Source organism: Arachis stenosperma, chromosome 3, assembly GCF_014773155.1.
Source record: "Arachis stenosperma cultivar V10309 chromosome 3, arast.V10309.gnm1.PFL2, whole genome shotgun sequence".
NCBI classification, from domain to species: domain Eukaryota; kingdom Viridiplantae; phylum Streptophyta; class Magnoliopsida; order Fabales; family Fabaceae; genus Arachis; species Arachis stenosperma.
Window position 1 is genome coordinate 132,112,017 of NC_080379.1, and position 18,692 is coordinate 132,130,708.

At 27.6% G+C, this 18,692-nt stretch overlaps 1 protein-coding gene and 1 long non-coding RNA gene across 2 annotated transcripts; one reads left to right on the plus strand and one right to left on the minus strand.

The window, feature by feature from the left end:
- Positions 1 to 5,643: 5,643 nt before the first annotated feature.
- Positions 5,644 to 7,096, plus strand: LOC130969861 (uncharacterized). The gene is made up of 3 exons (XR_009081936.1): positions 5,644 to 6,606; positions 6,694 to 6,766; positions 6,859 to 7,096. It is a non-coding gene; the product is annotated as an uncharacterized LOC130969861 (long non-coding RNA).
- A 9,940-nt stretch (positions 7,097 to 17,036) lies between these two features.
- Positions 17,037 to 18,351, minus strand: LOC130967386 (aquaporin PIP1-3). The gene is made up of 3 exons (XM_057892215.1): positions 17,618 to 18,351; positions 17,388 to 17,528; positions 17,037 to 17,309 (listed from the first exon to the last, which is right to left on the minus strand). The coding sequence occupies exons 1-3, from the start codon at positions 18,242 to 18,244 to the stop codon at positions 17,214 to 17,216; spliced, it is 864 nt and encodes a 287-aa protein (XP_057748198.1). The 5' UTR covers positions 18,245 to 18,351; the 3' UTR covers positions 17,037 to 17,213.
- Positions 18,352 to 18,692: the final 341 nt, after the last annotated feature.

An 18,692-nucleotide genomic window follows, 5' to 3' on the forward strand; every position in this document is an offset into this window, starting at 1 on the left:
ACAAAAAGGATATGTGGTACTTGAATAGTGGATGCTCAAGGCACATGACTGGAAGGTCAACTTACTTCATCAAACTAAACAAGTATGATGGAGGTTTTGTGACCTTTGGAGATGATGGTAAAGGTAAAATTATTACTGTTGGAAAAGTAGGTAATGAACACTCTACTTTCATTGATGATGTATTTTTGGTATGTGGATTGAAGCACAATCTTTTGAGTATAAGTCAACTATGTGACTTAGGATACTTAGTCACTTTCAAAAGATTTGAATGTTGTGTTGTAAATGAAAAGATTAATGAAGTGCTTTTTGTTGCCAAGCGTTGTAATAATGTGTATGGACTTACCCTTGATGAACTAAAGGATAAAAATGTAGCTTGTTTTCATTCAAAAGAATCTGAAAAGTGGCTATGGCACAAGAGATTGAGCCATGCAAGCATGTTTCAAATAAACAAACTTGTAAAGAAAGGGTTAGTAAGAGGTCTTCCTTTGATAAGGTTTGACAAAGACATCACTTGTGATGCTTGCCAAATGGGAAAACAAACAAAAAGTTCATTTAAACCAAAGGAAGACATCTCTACTAAAAGGCCACCTGAATTGCTACATATTGATTTGTTTGGTCCAACAAGAACTCAAAGCCTAGGTGGTAAACATTATAGTTTAGTGATTGTGGATGACTATTCTAGGTTTGGTTGGGTTTTATTTCTTGCACACAAAAATGAAGCCTTTTTGGCCTTTGAAATATTTTGCAAGAAAATTCAAAATGAAAAGGATTTAAAGATTTCTTCTATAAGAAGTGATCATAGAACCGAATTTGAAAACAATTTATTTGAATCCTTTTGTGAGGAATTTGGAATATCTCACAACTTCTCTTGTCCAAGGACACCACAACAAAATGATGTTGTGAAAAGAAGAAATAGAAGCATACAAGAGATGACAAGAGCTATGCTTTGTGAGAACAATATTCCAAAATTCCTTTGGACTGAAGCGGTTAACACAGCTTGCCACATTTTGAATAGAACTATCATAAGAAAATTTTTGAAGAAAATCCCTTATGAACTTTGGAAAGGTTACCCACCAAACTTGGACTACTTGCACATCTTTGGATGCAAATGTTTTGTTCTTAATAACAAAGATACTTTGGGGAAATTTGATCCAAAGGCATATGAGTGCTTATTTATAGGATATTCCACAATTAGTAAAGCATATAGGATTTATCACCAAGATGCTAGAATAATTGAGGAGTCCATACATGTTACATTTTGTGATACTAACTTGGTTCAAAGTATTTTGGAAGATTGTGATGCAGGGAATCAAGCTCAAAAGGATGATGAAACTGCTTAAAATCATGAAAATGATAATTCTGGACAAGTTGAACCAGAAACTGCAGCTGCTAAAAATACATGTTACTTTTCAATATTTATCTTTCTGTAATTTCTTGAGATAAAAGGCTGAATGAGTGAGTCATTGAAAGAGCCTAAGAGAGAAAAAGGAAGAGAGATACACATGAGTAAAAAGCCTAGAGTTAATTTCAGATTTCTTTAGGTAAGTCTGTGTCTTGTATCTTGTACCTGTGAGGTATCCCTTTCTTAGTTGGGTTAGCACTAAGAGGAAGAGTTAGGTATTAGCATAACCAAGTCAAGTTAGGTTAGAACTTGACTGTGAAAGGATTGTGTCAATCCTGTGGAATTGGTGTATGTAATACTTTAACTATAGTGAAAATTTCACCATTGTTGTGGTGGAGACTGGACGTAGGTTGTATTGCACAAGGCAACCGAACCAGGATACATGATGGTGTTAGCTTCTCTCTTCCCTACTCTGTTCTGTTTTCTGATATTCATGAGACAAAATGAAATTGTCTCATAAATTTGTCACTATTGAGTTCAAACAGATTCAAATTGCAAGTTTGTTTTAAAAGGGTTGTTACAGTAGCTTGAAAGAAGGTAATAGATTCAACCCCCTTTCTCTAAACCTTCTACAACTTTTAGGTTCCTTCCATCATTTCTTTCATTGTTCTTTTGAATTCTATTTTTTAAAATTTTACAAGTTACTTTTATCACAAATTTAAATTCAGTCATTTTACATTTCGGAATTTGTTATCATTTTTTCTATTTACATTTATAACAAACTTTATATTTAGTTATTTCAATTTGTAAGTTAATTTTATTTTGACTTTATTTAAAAAATACAAAAAATATCTTCTCTTTCATGACAAAAATAAAAGACTTTGATGCATGATAAAATTAGTACTTACAAAAGAGGAATATGTTTAGTTTCCAAATAATAGATATCAAATCAATTTAGATATGCTAAAAATTTGTATAATAAGTATATTTCTTTTATTTTTCTGTACCATATGATCAAACTCGCAAAGTATTTATTTTTTACTTTTTTTTAAAAACAAAGTATTAATGAGAATGAACTGTTTGCTGGAAGTTATTCTTGGTTTTTTATTTTAGCCTTCAGATTGGAGTTTGTTTCAATCTTTTTCGTTTATATTTGGAATGAACTTTCTTAGTTGTTGTTTTATTACTCTACAAGTCTGTATGCTATTGCAAATATTGAATTAAGCCTAATACAATAAATTTTAGTCATTTTACTTTTACTAATGATGTCACATAAATATTATTTCTAAACACATGACAAATGAAAATCAGTCAATTATATTCAAAAAAAACAAAAAAACTCTTATCAATTAAAACATAAATCATAAATTAAATATAATAAATATATACGTTAAAATATCATAATTTATAATTATAATATTATAATTATAAACAAATTTCTGTTATAAATATTTAAATTTAGGCAAATTACATAAATAAATCAAATTAGTTTTGAATTCATACAATTGCAATTTTCTGAAACAGGTTACATTTTTATGTTTTTTTAATGGTTAAGTACAATTTTAGTTTTTAAGATATAGACTAAAAATTTTTTCGTCTCCAACTTTGTTTATATATAAAATCGTCCTTAAGGTTCAAAACCAAGATTTAAAATCGTTCTTTTTACTTAAATATTAAAATTTTGGACTAAATTATCCATAATAAAAAAAATTTGAAAATAAAAAAATGAGAGAAGGAAAGTGTTTCTCCTCCTGCGAAGTGGAAACTAGGGAAGGGAAGAAGAAGAAGGGGAAAGAGAAGAAGAAACTGCGTACGATCCACCTCTGCATCTGGTTTCGCCACCAAAAACGTTAAATTTTAGGGACTATTTTATATACAAAAAAAGTTGGAGATAAAAAAAATTTTCGACTTATATCTTAGGTACCAAAATTGTATTTAACTCTTTTTTTAATTTATATAAATTGCTACAGAATTTCTGCTTTGCACACATTTCAACGTAGTCTGCTACATCTTGTAACGATTTACATAAATTAAAAAAACACAAAGATGTAACTTATTTTAAAAAGTTATAATTGCGTAAAACATACACCAAGCTCAACACTACTCCAACAATAACAAGTTAAAAGCAACTCATTGTAGAAAATTAAGTAGTTTCGTATATGCAACAAACTTATGCTTTTTTCTTTTAGTGTTGTGGTTCAAGCAGTGTTTTTTAATAATATAAATATTTGTGTATTTTTTGTGTGTGAATATTGAAAATTTGAAGATTAAATTTGTGATTTTTAATTTTTTTAACATGTAAATCTAAAGATTAAATTTGTTTTTTTATTTTAAAATTTTTTTAATATACAAATCTGACCATTCAATTTAAATTTTCAGATTTTATGATTTTTTTTTCATAAAACCAACCCACCAATTTATTTTATCACTTAAAAAAATTTTTAGTCCACACAAATTTAAGATTTTTAGATTTTCTCATGACCCCTATTCGGATCCTAAGTTTTGTTTTCAAGACAACTAAAAAAAATTATCTTTATATCTATATAAAATGTCAAACAGTTTATAAAAAATATTATTTTAATTATATAAGGAGAAAATGTCATTGATTTTTTCTTAAAAACCCACAACAAAATTCTAAAAAACACGCACTTCATGCTACTTCTGCTGAGTATGACTTTTCCTAACTAACTGAATTTCGTTAGGTAACTAGCAGGGAGTCCAACTAACTTCTCCCAACTCCTATTGGATTGGACCCAAAGCCCATTACAAAAAAAAGCCTCTTCATTTTACCCAATGTTCTGAAAATTGGACTGGAACGGCCGGTTCAACCGAGTTAACCAGAAATCGATTACCTAGCCGGTTCGGTCCACCTGCAAAATTGTCTTGTAAAAAATCGGTAAAAAAATTGGCCGAACCGGTGGTTAATCGACGAACCGGGCGAACCGGCCGGATTTCATCAAGCACCGGTTCTCCCCCCAAATCACTAAACGGCGTCGTTTGGCGCTGAAGGAAAAAAAAAGGCTGAAGTGAGGTCTGAGTGCAGCCACTTTCCTAATCTCTTCGACCTTCCAACAGTCCCAACTTTAATCTCTTCTCTGCTTACGAAGTAGAAACGCCACCCAAACGAAATAAACACTGGAGGGCAATTCTACCGTCGCGGGTCGAAGCCTCACCATCGTGGGTCGAAGCAACACCGTCACTGAAGCGTTGCCGTCGTCTTGGTCGTCGGCTTGTTGTTGTCACCGTCACTGAAGCGTCGTCTGGCTCTGGCCTTCAGTACTCTCCTACGGTGAGTACTACTGAGTTCTTCTGTTCTTCACTCTTTTTGAGTTTTTGTTTTTGTTCTTTTGATCTTCGGTTGTTAACTTTTTCAATCCTTTTAAGTTTTTTGGTTTTTGACTTTTTTTAATTTAACTTTTATTTAGTGATGAATTTATGGCAGATTTAAAGTAGGTTGATATTCTTCAGATGCAGAGTTCTTCTGGGTTCTTGTTCTGTTTTTTAATTTTTTTTATTTTGTTAATTATATGATTAATAGCTCTGTAATGTTGAATAAATTCGATGTAGGTTCAATTTTAGAATTCTGCTCAATGCCAAGCTCACAAAGGTTCTGTTTCTTCCATTTTCTACTTTTTACGCAAATTCAATTCTATCTAGCTTAGGGTTTTTTCATAATTATAGTGAATTGTTAGTAGTTGCTGCTAAAGATGTGAGCTTGGTTAGTTCTGTTGCTCTAGAATTTAACTTCAGTTTTTTCTCTTAGAACTGGTTAATTGTAAATTCATATTCAAATAGAATTCAGTTCATTTCATGAGGTCTCATTAGATGATGAAATTATGTTTAAACTAAAGGATTCAATTCATGATGAAGTTACATCGAGCTTGGTTTGACAGATTGTATAAGGAAGATGAATGTGAAAGGAAACTGAATAGAGAGATTGTATTGCATTATGATATTCACTGTGCACAATTGATTATATATGAGGAAAGAAAAAAACCGTCCTAACTACTCAAAGATTCTTAGACCAGAATTAACAATAACAATTCTTTAGTTATAAACTTTGATATTTGAAGTTGTTTATGACCTTTTAATGATAAATTATGTATTGTTCATTTTGTGAAATTGTTAAATTTTAAATCTTATTAGTTTAAAAATTATTGAATTTAGCTTTTTAAAATCATATATTGAATTGTTTATAATTTTATTCTATATTTAATTAAACCAGTTCAACTACGATTCAATTCCAGTTGAACCATTGAACCAGTCACTTGACCGATTCGATGACCGGTCCCGTTCTCGCAACCTTGATTTTATCTCTAACCTTTCACCTACCCCTTTCCACCGTCACCCACACTCCTCTTCACACCTCCATCAACGTTAGCTAGCTTCACTGCAAAGCCTCCCTTACCCCGATGTCTCTACCGCCGGCGAATGGCCTCCATAGCGCCGCCTCGGCTTCCATCTGCACAACAGAGCTGTCCCACCCCACCTGCAAGGACGCTACTGTCTTCAACACCACAACACAGCCCCGCCACTATTGCTTCTCACGTAGGTCCAGGTCGCCGTTATGCCGTTGCTACTCCTTCTCACTGAGGTCGACGTCATCACGCGGAGTCCTTTTCGTCGGAAGGCGTCGAGTCACACGGCCTCCCACAGGCAGGGTAGCAACCACTTCTGTCTAGACGCCGGCCTGCCATCGCTGGTCGACTACCGTCGCATGCCGTTACTGCTTCAATCACCAAGGTGTACTCCAATTGGTTAATATATTGTTAGGGTTTTAAGTAATAGAAGATGCTTTTATTTTGTTTCTGGTTTCAGAAGAATGTATACTCTTGTGTGAAAATATTCTGATTTTTGGTTGATTGATAAATGGATTTGTCTCTGATTTCAATTGTTGGATTTTCTAATTATGCCAATTGGATGTTTATTTTTGTTGAGTATGCATATGATTCAATTATAATTTATTGGATGTTATTTTTTATTGTGAATGGATGGTTCATAGTGAATGATCGCGAATGTTGTTTTTGCCCTCAAATGGCTATTTTCGTCAATTGTGCTTGTCGTTGCTTCCGCCTCTGCTTCTGACCCTAGTCGATGTTGCCGTTGCGGACTCGTCTTCCCCGTTAGCTCCGTCAAAGCTCCTCATCCTGCATCATTCAATGCGGCTGCGTGAAGGCCAGCACTGGTTCTTGGATGCGTGGACCCGTCTCCTCCAATTCCATCGCACACTGCTGCTCTACAACCATCTCATTTAGCTGTAACAGGTAAGTAGATGGTTAGGGTTTCATTTGACAGTGGATATTGCTAATCTGTGCTAGATTTAGGAACTGCGATTTGTCTTGTGGATGCAGATCAAACTTGTGAGTTCATATCAAGCAGAGATCCAGATTGTCAAGAGGATGGTGGTGAAGCTAAGTGGTTCAGGTTGATGATTATGTTTCTTAGCTCTGGAATATAGTTAGTGCTTGATTATATAAGTTACTAACCTTCAAATTTAATTTTCTTAACTATATTAGCGGATCATATGCTGGGAGGGGCAACTGAATCAGATAGATCAAGGCAGCCTAATCCATCTGAAGACCTCGAGGTGCCCTCTGATGCTAAGTCTGACCAAGATAATAACTAATTGATTTGTTTTTAAAATATTTTTTAAATTCTTTAGTCAGATTTTCTGCTTTTTGCATAGGCGACTGTAAAGCTGTCAATATTTTGTTTGCTCGTGTATTATCAATCTCAGAATATGAAATAATATTCTTCTGAAATTTGAAGTTTATTTCTTAGTTTCATGAACTGTGAACTTTGGATTGTATGATTAATTATTTATTTATTTTTATTTTGTAGTCTTGATTAAAAGTTGGTCTTCTTTACTAAAGGTAGGGGCTTGTATTCAAAGATTAGAATAGGGTGTGTCAAAGCGAATCTAAATCTTATCTGATTTTAAGTAGTTATGAAATTAATGACACATTCAAGCAAGTTTTGAATAGAAGATACATTCATTAAAGACATATCTAACGGCAGACACATCTATTAAAGGCACATCTATTAAAGACGCATAGGTAGTCAGAAGGCACATCCAATCATATTTTAAACAGAAGACACATCCATGACAGACATATCCAGAGAAGTTTGAAACAGAAGACACATCTGTTAAAGACACATCTAAAGAAGTTTTAAACAGAGGACACATCCTAGCAAATTTTGTAACAGAAGACACATCTATTATAGACACATCCAAACAAGAGTAACATAAGACACATCCATTGTAGACACATCTAAGTCTTAAAAAGCTCATCCTTAGCCACTTTTATAAGTACTCCTAATTTTTAGAAACTATAAATACAAATACATAAACTTTTTTATTTATCAAACACAAAATAAGATACTTGTGCTTTTGAAAACCACAAATACATCTTCAAAAAATTTACCAAACTAAGTCTCAATGTTCGAATGTTATTCTCATTTGTAACATTATGACATTGTAGTACCCTAAAAAAGACTTGAGTATCTTCCAACCTTGCCAATGGTGGTTACAAATTTTCTCATTCAAGGCTAGTATCCAAGCGAATTTAAAAAAAAAAATTATCTTAATACAAAGAAATAAGTTTAATTAACCAAATTTTTTAGAAAGTACTAAATGACCATTTGCTTTTTTACACATAAATCAACCTAACACAGTTTTACATTGACCAAATTATAGCTATTAGGGGTCTTTCATAAAAAATGCTGGTGACTCCCATTCACCATATCAAAAGCTAAATAAACGAATCTCACATTACTACCGTCAAAATTATATATTCCTTAAGCTTCCAATTTGAATCATTGAATGCCACTAGCATATAGTACTGAATCCTTCAACCACCATATTGTCATGAATTAATGTAACTTTATGGATCACCAAAAGATAGAAGGATTATTTATACTAGCTTGTCTTCGGTTATAATTGGTGGAATAAATCTGTAATTTTCAAGTGTCTGTTTAAAGATATGTCCCACTCTCAGTAGCCTTTCTTGCAAGACCATTCAAAGGATGATGATCCTATTATTCATTCACAGGAATAAAATTTCACTCGTCTTTTTAGAATTGATAAAGCATAGACACTGCAACATTTTTCTTATTGTCGGACAAAACCCAAATCAAACACACAAATTTCTTATTTGCAATTAGCTTTATGGAAAGTGGAAACACGTTGGATTTTATCTCAACAAAATCATATTTGAGAAAAAAAAAACACTACTTTTAGAAGAATTAGTCACATTTAGAAGAATGAATATCCTAAATTGAATCTTGATTACTAAAGCCTAATAAAAAAGGCATGAAGAACCCCAAGCAGAAAAGAAATAAACTATATAGAGAAAGAGTAACACAAGCGGCTTTACCTTGTCTATGGAGTCCTTGTAATCAACAAGGAAGGAGGAGGCCAACACGAGGGTCGATGGCTCGAGCGTGGATAGAACTGCAAAAGGCAGAGGATGCTAGCGATGGGATGACAGTCGCGAGCAGCGAGAATGCGTCGGGCGAGCGGCGTTGGTGCGAGTGGCGTGGATTAGACGGGGTGCGACGGGATAGTGGCGATGATGCGAGAGTGCTGCACGGATGATTCGCGATGAAACGCGAAGAGGGTGAAGTAGAAGTGCGATAGTGGTTGTCTTTCCTGCTCGAATGGCAGATAAGGTGGCGGAAAAGGATGCAAGGACGACCGACGATGGTGCGCAAAGATGGTGCAGCGGCGGCGCTACGGCGGCACGTAGGGACATTGGGGAGAGGGATTAAGATTTGTGTGGTGAATAGTGAGTGAAAGTGAAAATAAATTAGGATAAGTTTTGATTAAAAAATATCATTAATATCAATTAATCAAATTTTGAATTAGTCACAAAAAAAATCAAATTTTGAATCTACTTAATATACTAAAACTGGGTTTTCCCTCTGCTACTGAAGGTGACGTGTCGATCTCTCATGCCTCCGTTTTCCCTCCAAAATGAATAAAATTTTTTTTCTATTCTAAATTATTTTATTGTAATTATATTATAATTAATACTAAATGAATAATATATAATTATACTAATTTAGCAACATATCTTCATTATAATTATATCAAATCAATATTTAATACACTATTAAACTATTTATCAATTATCAATTAAAAATACCTTTAATAATTTTAATGATAATAATAATATCAATAATAGTAATAATAATAATAAAAAAATTTTGTTACCCGATTCACGTATATCAAATAATTTTTCTAAATTATTTTATAAAAAATATCTTTAATATAATTATATTGTAATTAATATTTAATAAATAATATATAATTATACTAATTTAGAAACATATCTTCATTATAATTATATCAAATTAAAATTTAATGCACTATTAAACTACTTATCAATTATCAATTAAAAATACTTTTATTCATTTTAATGATAATAATAATATCAGTAATAGTAATACTAATAATAAAAAATCTTTGTTACCCGTGATATGATGAAATTAATATATAATTATACTAATTTAGGAACATATATTTATTATAATTGTATCAAATCAATATTTAATGCATTATTAAAAAATTACCTTAATAATAGGTAATTTACATATTTATTTTTGTTTTACTAAATTCTATATATAGTGTTTTCCTGTGGTACATGAATCTAAATTTGAGAGTCAATTCATAATTTTATATTTAGTATTTTTTCTTTTTTACTACTTCATAGAATAAGAATGTATTCTTCGTTTTTTTATTGAAGTTGATCCTTTTAAGGTACAATTTATAATTTTTTATAATATTTTTCATATACTCATTCTATTATATTATTCTTTTGATAATTTTTTATTTGTTGTTACTCTAAGTTATTCTTATCGTCTAATGTTCCAGTTCGATTGTCTTTTGCCACAATCATTTACAATGCATCACATCCATGAAATACCTCATCGAGTTGTCTTCACTGAAATTGGGTTTTTTCCCGACTAATGAAAGTGAGGTGTCACTTTCTCGTGAACCCATTTTTCCTCCAAAATGAATGCATTTAATGAATAATGTATAATTATACTAATTTAGGAAAATATCTTTATTTTAATTATATAAAATCAATATTTAATTTATTATTAAACTACTTATCAATTATTAATTAGAAATATTTTTTATTATTTTAATGAATAATACATAATTATACTAATTTAAGAAAATATCTTTATTATAATTATATAAAATCAATATTTAATGCATCATTAAACTAATTATCAATCAAAAATATTTTTAAATATTTTAATTATATTCATATCATTCTAATTCTTATTCATTATCCAATGATTTTATTAGTGGCAAGTTGTTAACCCATTTATATTGATAATAATAATAATTTCATTAGGATAAATATCAAATTCTATTCCTAATATAAAAATATAAAATTTGATTCCTTCCATTTTTATTTTACCACTATAAAAGACCATGTATGCTAGAAGAAAATATCATTCGTTTACCAATTACTCTTTCATATGATAGCTTTTACAACAATCTTTTTCTTCCTATGAGGCATTGTTGCAAGAAGACAACTATCGTGGATACAAACTACCACACTCTCCAACTTTCGTGCTTATCATTTGGAGCTCTATAAGATATGTTATCTATGAAGTATTTATAGACCATGGTGTTATCATGTATGTATAAATAAAACTGTTTTGTATTTAAATTTAAGTCATTTACCTGTTTGTGATATATTGTAGTGTGAAATTACTTTCAATATGTGTTATGTAATGATATTATGTTCTAATTTAAGCTTTTACTTTAGAACTATATTATGATTTTATCTCATCATTTTTTCTTAAATATCAAGTTGACGTATTTTTATTTATTATTATTATTATTGAAACGAATGTGATATGAAATGTACCAAAAAAAACTCTCACATTTAATTTATTTTATTGTAGTCTTCTATCTATTCTATTTATTTTTATTTTCTTCTTATTCATTTTATTTTCTTTTCAAATGTTATGTAATCTATCATAATTTATACCAATCTACTTCTATTTAATATACTAAAATTGTGTTTTTCTCCAACTAATGAAAGTGAGGTGTCACTTTCTCGTGAACCCATTTTTCTTCCAAAATGATTGCACTATTTCTCTCTTATAAATTTATTTTTAAAAATTATCTTTAATTGATATAATTATATTATAATTAGTATGTAATGAATGATACATAATTATACTAATTTAAGATAATCTCTTTATTATAATTATACTAATCTCTTTTAAATTTATTTCAGAAAATTATCTTAATTATAATTATATAACAATATTATACTTAGCATTTAATGAATAATTCATAATTATATTAATTTAAAAGAATATCTCTATTATAATTATATAAAATCAATAATTAATGCATTATTAACCTAATTATCAATCAAAAATATTTTTAACTATTTTAATTATATTAATATAATTCTATTTTTTATTCATTATCCTAAAATTTTATTAGTGACAAGTTATTATTTTAATGGTGACCTATATAATAATAATAATAATAATAATAATAATAATAATAATAATAATAATAATAATAATAATAATAATAATAAGATAGAAAATTATATTTTAGAGAAATATAAATTGATTATTAATAATTGGTTATTAATAATAATGATAATTATATGATTAATTTTTAGTAATCATTAAATATATTTAATATAAATAACCAAGTTTAATTAATTAACAAATGAAAGAAAATATTATTGCACGATTGTAGAAGCAATAAAATATATATATATATATATATATATATATATATATATATATATATATATTAATAACCAATTTAATATTAATAACGATAATTATCGTTATTATTCAATAATAATAATAATAATAATAATAATAATAATAATAATAATAATAATCTTTTCTTTTATTAAAACACTCATCTAATTGAATTAATATAAATATTTAATGAAAATAAAGGATGGATATTTTGGTAAATTTTTTAGTTGCTCAACCGATTCATCTTATTTATTGTGATTGAGATTGATATATAATCATAAAGATTTTTTTTCCTCCATTAATTTTAGTAAAGAAATTCATGACGTAAAATAAAATAAAATAAAGTCAGTATCTACTTTTTTCTCAATATTTTTTATATTTACGGTAAATATTAAATATAAAAAAGAAAAAATAATATTAATTATTATCACTTTTATTTATTTACATTCATAATTAAATTTAATATAATTATAGTAAGTCTCTATAATTATAACAATTTATATCTGTTACATATATAGCAATTATATTATATATAATTATATATCTCCTCTTTTATATATACTTAGCAAGTATTTCTATTTATATAATCTACTTAATATATTAAAATTGGATTTTTTTCAACTAATGAATGAGGTGTGAATTCCTCATTAATTCATTTTTCCTCCAAAATGAATGCATTTAATGAATAATGCATAATTATATAAAATTCATATTTAATACATTATTAAACTACTTATCAATTATCAATCAAAAATATTTTTAATGATGATGATGATAATAATAATAATAATAATAATAATAATAATAATAATAATAATAATAATAATAATAATAATAATAATAATATACTTCTACTTAATATACTAAAATTGTATTTTTCTCTAACTAATTGAAGTGATGTGTCAATTTTTCATAAATTCATTTTTCTTCTAAAATGAAAGCACTATTCTCTCTTCTAAATTTATTTTACAAAAATATCTTTATTATATTTATATTACAATTAACATTTAGTGAATAATGTATGATTATACTAATTTAGGAAAATATATTTATTATAATTATATAAAATTAATATTTAATGCATTATCAACTAATGAAAGCGAGGTGTCAATTCTTTATGAATTTATTTTTTCTCCAAAATGAAAGTACTATTCTCTCTTCTAAATTTATTTTAGAAAAATTAAAATTCCATGCTGAATATAGGTGGCAAGTAAAAAAAAAAAACCAAGTTCATGGAATCAAATCATATTTCTATAACATATATAAGAATGTATATTTTTATTATATAAAAATTGAATTTCTGCACTTCATGATGGGCGTGACATATTTCTTAGCGTGTTTCTTGATTTATTTTTTATAATTCATTGAATACAATTTATTATAGCAAATTAATTATATCAACTAATTGATTTGATTATGTATTTAAATATTACACGATTTATTATAATTTATATCAATCAAATAATTGTAATTTATTATATCAATTATTTTAATTCATTAATTTATAAGGTACATAATAACATAGATGATTTATTACTTATAATGATTAAATATAATAAATACATATTAATTTAGTTAAAAAAATCATTGTCTCATATGTTTTTCTATTTATTTTTTCTAATTCATTAAATCCAATCAATTATAATAAATTAATTATATCAACTAATTAATTCAATCAATTATTTTTTAATTTATTTTTTGAATTCAATAAATCAAATAAAATTAATTATACTAATTATTTGTATTGACTAATTGATTTGATTAATTCTTAAAATATTTTTGTTTAACTTATTTTATTTATTTAAATATAACTAATTAGTTATTTAATTTTATTAGGATAAATATCAAATTCTATTTCTAATATAAAAATACAAAATTTCATTCATTTCATTTTTATTTTTTCACTATAAAAAATCATATATGTTAGAAGAAAACATCATTCATTTACCAATTACTCTTTCATTGGGTAGCTTTTACAACAATTCTTTTTCTTCCTCTGAGGCGTCGTTACAAGAAGGTAACTATCATGGATACAAATCAGCACACACTCTTCAATTCCCGTGCTCATCATTCAGAGCAATATATGATATGTTATCCATTAAGCATTTATAGACCATGGTGTTATCATGTTTGCATAAATAAATAAAAAATTCGTAATTAAATTTAAGTCATTTACCTATTTGTGTCGTATATTGTAGTATGAAATTACTTTTAATTTGTGTTGTACAATGATATTATGGTTTAATTTAAACTTTTATTTTAGAATTGTGTTATGATTTTATCTCATCATTTTTCTTAAATATTAAGTTAATGTATTTTTATTTATTATTATTGAAGCGGATGTAATATAAAATTTGTAAAAAGAAAAAAAATTTTCATTCAATTTATTTTATTATAGTCTTCTATTTCTTTTTATTTTTTTATTCATTTTATTTTCTTTTTAAATATCATATAATTTATTATAATTTATACCAATTAATTAATTATAATTCATTATATCAGTTAGTTTAATTCATTAATTTATAATATACATGATAAAATAGATCATTTGTTACTTATACGTTTATTTTTTTAAAATCTAAATCTGAATAATTATATTTTCATTTTTTGTTATGAACAAAATATTATTAATAATGAATAATAATTAACCACTCATACTTTTAATCAAAGTGTTTGGATGATTTTTATATTTATTAATATTAATTATTGATTATTTTTTCATAAATAAATTATATTATAATTTGATGTTATTTCATAATTGATTAATGTTCATGAAGCTATGTTACTCTAAATTTTATATTTTATAAATATTTTATTTAAATATAATTTTTTACCATAAAAATGTATTATTTTTAATAATATCATAATTTTTTTTAATTATTCTAATTGAATATTTTATCAAATACTAATTAAAGTCATTCTTCCATTTGCTTTTACTAATCTATTTTCTAACTATTATATAAAATTAAAATCTTATTAATGAGTTTAATATTAAAGTTAATTTGACTTTTTATTATTTAGAGTATTTTTCAATTAATAATTTTATACTCTTTACTTTTTTTTTTCAGTTTCATTTTGAATTTTAATTTAGTACTTAAAGGTAGTGAAATTCCATTAATATTGAAATAAAGTTACAAAAGGATCCATAGGGTAGAATAAGTAAAATAATGTGATACCCACATTGCAATATTCAAATGAAACAACTTAGGATTTAAAATTTTTATCTTTCTCTTTCTCGCCGTTTATTATATTATCTATTCTATTATATAAAAATTGAATTTTTACCTTTAATGATAGAATCAACGTAGCATGCTTCTACTTTATTTTGTTTAACTCATTAAAATTAATTCATTATGATGAATTAATTATATCAACTAATTGATTTGAATAGATATTTAAGTATCACACAATTTAAAATTATGTATATTAATTATTTGATTTAATTTTTATTATATATAAATTTAAGAAATAAATTAAAATAAAATAATTTATTACTTATTTAAATTGAATACAACAAATATAAATTAATTTAGTTAAAAATTTAATATTTTCTAATCTTCTATACATAAAAATGACAAAACAAAACTATAAAAATAATCTTTTTATCAGTTTTGCTATTTTAATTTTATTTTCTTTGCTTTTTTATGTATAATTTTATTTTATATTAACTTTGTTTATTTAATAATAAAATATACTCATATTAATTCTATCATATAATAGAAGTTTAACCCAAGTTCAAAATGCTAAAACAAAAAAAGAAAATAGTGGATATATGATTAGAGAAAAATGTATAATAATGACAAAATATACTTAAAACTGGATTTTTTTTCCAACTAATAAAAGTGAGGTGTTAATTCCTCATGAATTCATTTTTCTCTAAAATGAAATCACTATTTCCTTTTTTAAATTTATTTTAGAAAAATATATTTATTATAATTATATTACAATTAACATTTAACGAATAATGCATGATTATACTAATTTAGAGAAATATTTTTATTATAATTATATAAAATCAATATTTGATACATTATCAACTAATAAAAGTGAAGTGTCAATTCCTCATGAATTCATTTTTCCTCCAAAATGAAAGTACTATTCTCTCTTCTAAATTTATTTTAGAAAAATATATTTATTATAATTATATTACAATATTACAATTAGCATTTAATGAATAATGCATAATTATAATAATTTAGAAAAGTAAAATAAAGTCCAGTAATTTATCTTTTGACTGCACACGTGTATAGAATAACTTTTAAGAATGAGTCATGTATAGTAAATACGGTCGATAATTGTAAAATTGTATACTAACATTGATATAATATTATTTCACGTATATGTTTTGCAGGCATAAAAAGAATGTTGAGTTGTTTTTTAGTAGATTTAAATTATTTATTGTTTATTAGAGAATTTTATGCATTAGAATTCTCTAATAATTTCTTATTTATTTTGAGCTAATTTTGATATGTTCTTACTTGACAGTAAAATAACATATAAAACTTTGTTGGTGGGTCTAAATATTATTAAGTTATTTATGGTCACATTGAGTATATATGTTTGATTTATTGAAGAGAGTAGATTACTAAAACCAATTAATAACTATTTTAGAGTTAATATATTTAACACTAGCTTAAGAAAAAACAAATAATACATAACATGTTATATTTTTATTAATCAAATTATTATAATTTAAATTAATTTTAACAAAATAATTTAAAATTATAATTTCAATCTTATCACGTGCATGGCACGGGTGATTAAACTTGTTTAAAAAATAATTTAAAATTAATAATTATTAATTAGAATTGTTGTTAAAAGTTGACAGATTCTATCTTGGTCACTAATACTTTTCCTAACACAAAAAATTAGCTACAAACTTAAGAATAGTCGCCATAACTGGTTGTACTTCACCCAGTTAACAAATAACAAAACATAAAAGAACAACTACTGGTTCATATTGTCGCCAAAAAACAAGTAACAATGTCATACTTTACACACACATACATGATAATTGATAAAGGATTAACAGAAACAAATTCATAAGTAAGAAGGTCCAAACGGCAGAAACATGATACAGAAAGAGAATAGAGCATGTCTAATCGCTTTGAAGTTAAGCCCTTGTCTTGAACGGAATGGCTCGGATCACTATCTGGTGATAGATGGCAGCAAGAGCAGCTCCTATGAAAGGTCCAACCCAGAAAACCCACTGTAAAACAAAAAGCATAAAAATTTTACTGAAGTGGTTTGGTTAAAAGGAACAGAATTTCAAGGGTTTAGATCTTACATGGTCATCCCATGCGTTGTCCCTGTTGAAGATGATGGCAGCTCCGAGACTCCTTGCTGGGTTAATGCCAGTTCCTGTGATGGGAATGGTAGCCAAGTGGACCAAGAACACAGCAAAGCCAATGGGAAGAGGGGCCAAAACCTACATTACACCATTTAAAAAAGGTTATATTCCTAAATACAAACAATAGAAAAGTGGTACAAGAGAAGAGAGTAGAAAAGAGTACATACAGGGACATGAGAGTCCCTAGCGTTTCTCTTGGCATCAGTAGCAGAGAAAACGGTGTAGACAAGGACGAAGGTGCCAACAATCTCAGCTCCAAGGCCATCACCCTTGGTGTAACCATGGTTGACCACATTGGCTCCTCCTCCTAACATCTCATAGCGAGCATTACCCTCAAATCCCTTCACTACACCAGCACCACATATAGCTCCAAGACACTGCATGACTATGTAGAATATTGCCCTTGTGAGGGACAACTTCCTTGCCAAAAAGAGTCCAAAGGTGACTGCTGGGTTTATGTGTCCACCTGAGATTCCAGCAGTGCAGTAGACAAGGGCGAAGATCATGCCACCAAAGGCCCAAGCAATACCCTGGATTCCAACAGAGGAGCACATGGAGGGCTCCCTCTTGACACCCATTACAGTCAAGACCGTGATGTAGAGGAACAAGAAAGTGGCCACAAACTCAGCAATGCCTGCTCTGTAGAACGACCATGACTTGAGCTCACCTGCCTCAAACAATGGTGCTGCTGGTGCCTCCTTGTAGTCTCTCTCTGTTTGTGCTGCTGTCCCTATTGCCTGCCTCTCTCTGAACTTGCTTGCTCCTACCTTCACATCTTCCTCCCTGTTTTCCATCTTTCTTTCTTTCTTTTCTCACACCTCACAACACAAGTGCTCTCTTTTTTTTCTCTGCTTTTCTCCCTCCTCCACAGTCTCACAATCTTGATATGTTAGGATAAGAATTAGGTCTCTCACATTATATATGGTTGGAAACAAGAGGATACTAGATAATAAATGAATTTAACTAACATGTGTAAATGTTTTCCAAGGTACATAACTACATATTAAAATTATTAATTCAAATTTTTCTTATGAAAAATATATAAAACTTAATTTTTTAATTTATTTACTATACATTTATTATATGAAAAAATCAAATTTTTTTATGAATAATAAATTAAAATGTTCTTAAATCTATAATAAATATATTCAGACTCAAGCAAACAAAAAAGTCAATTGTGGTTGTTTTTTCTTTTTAGCATCATAACTGGACTTGTACTTTAAAAAATGAGTTTCTAACTTT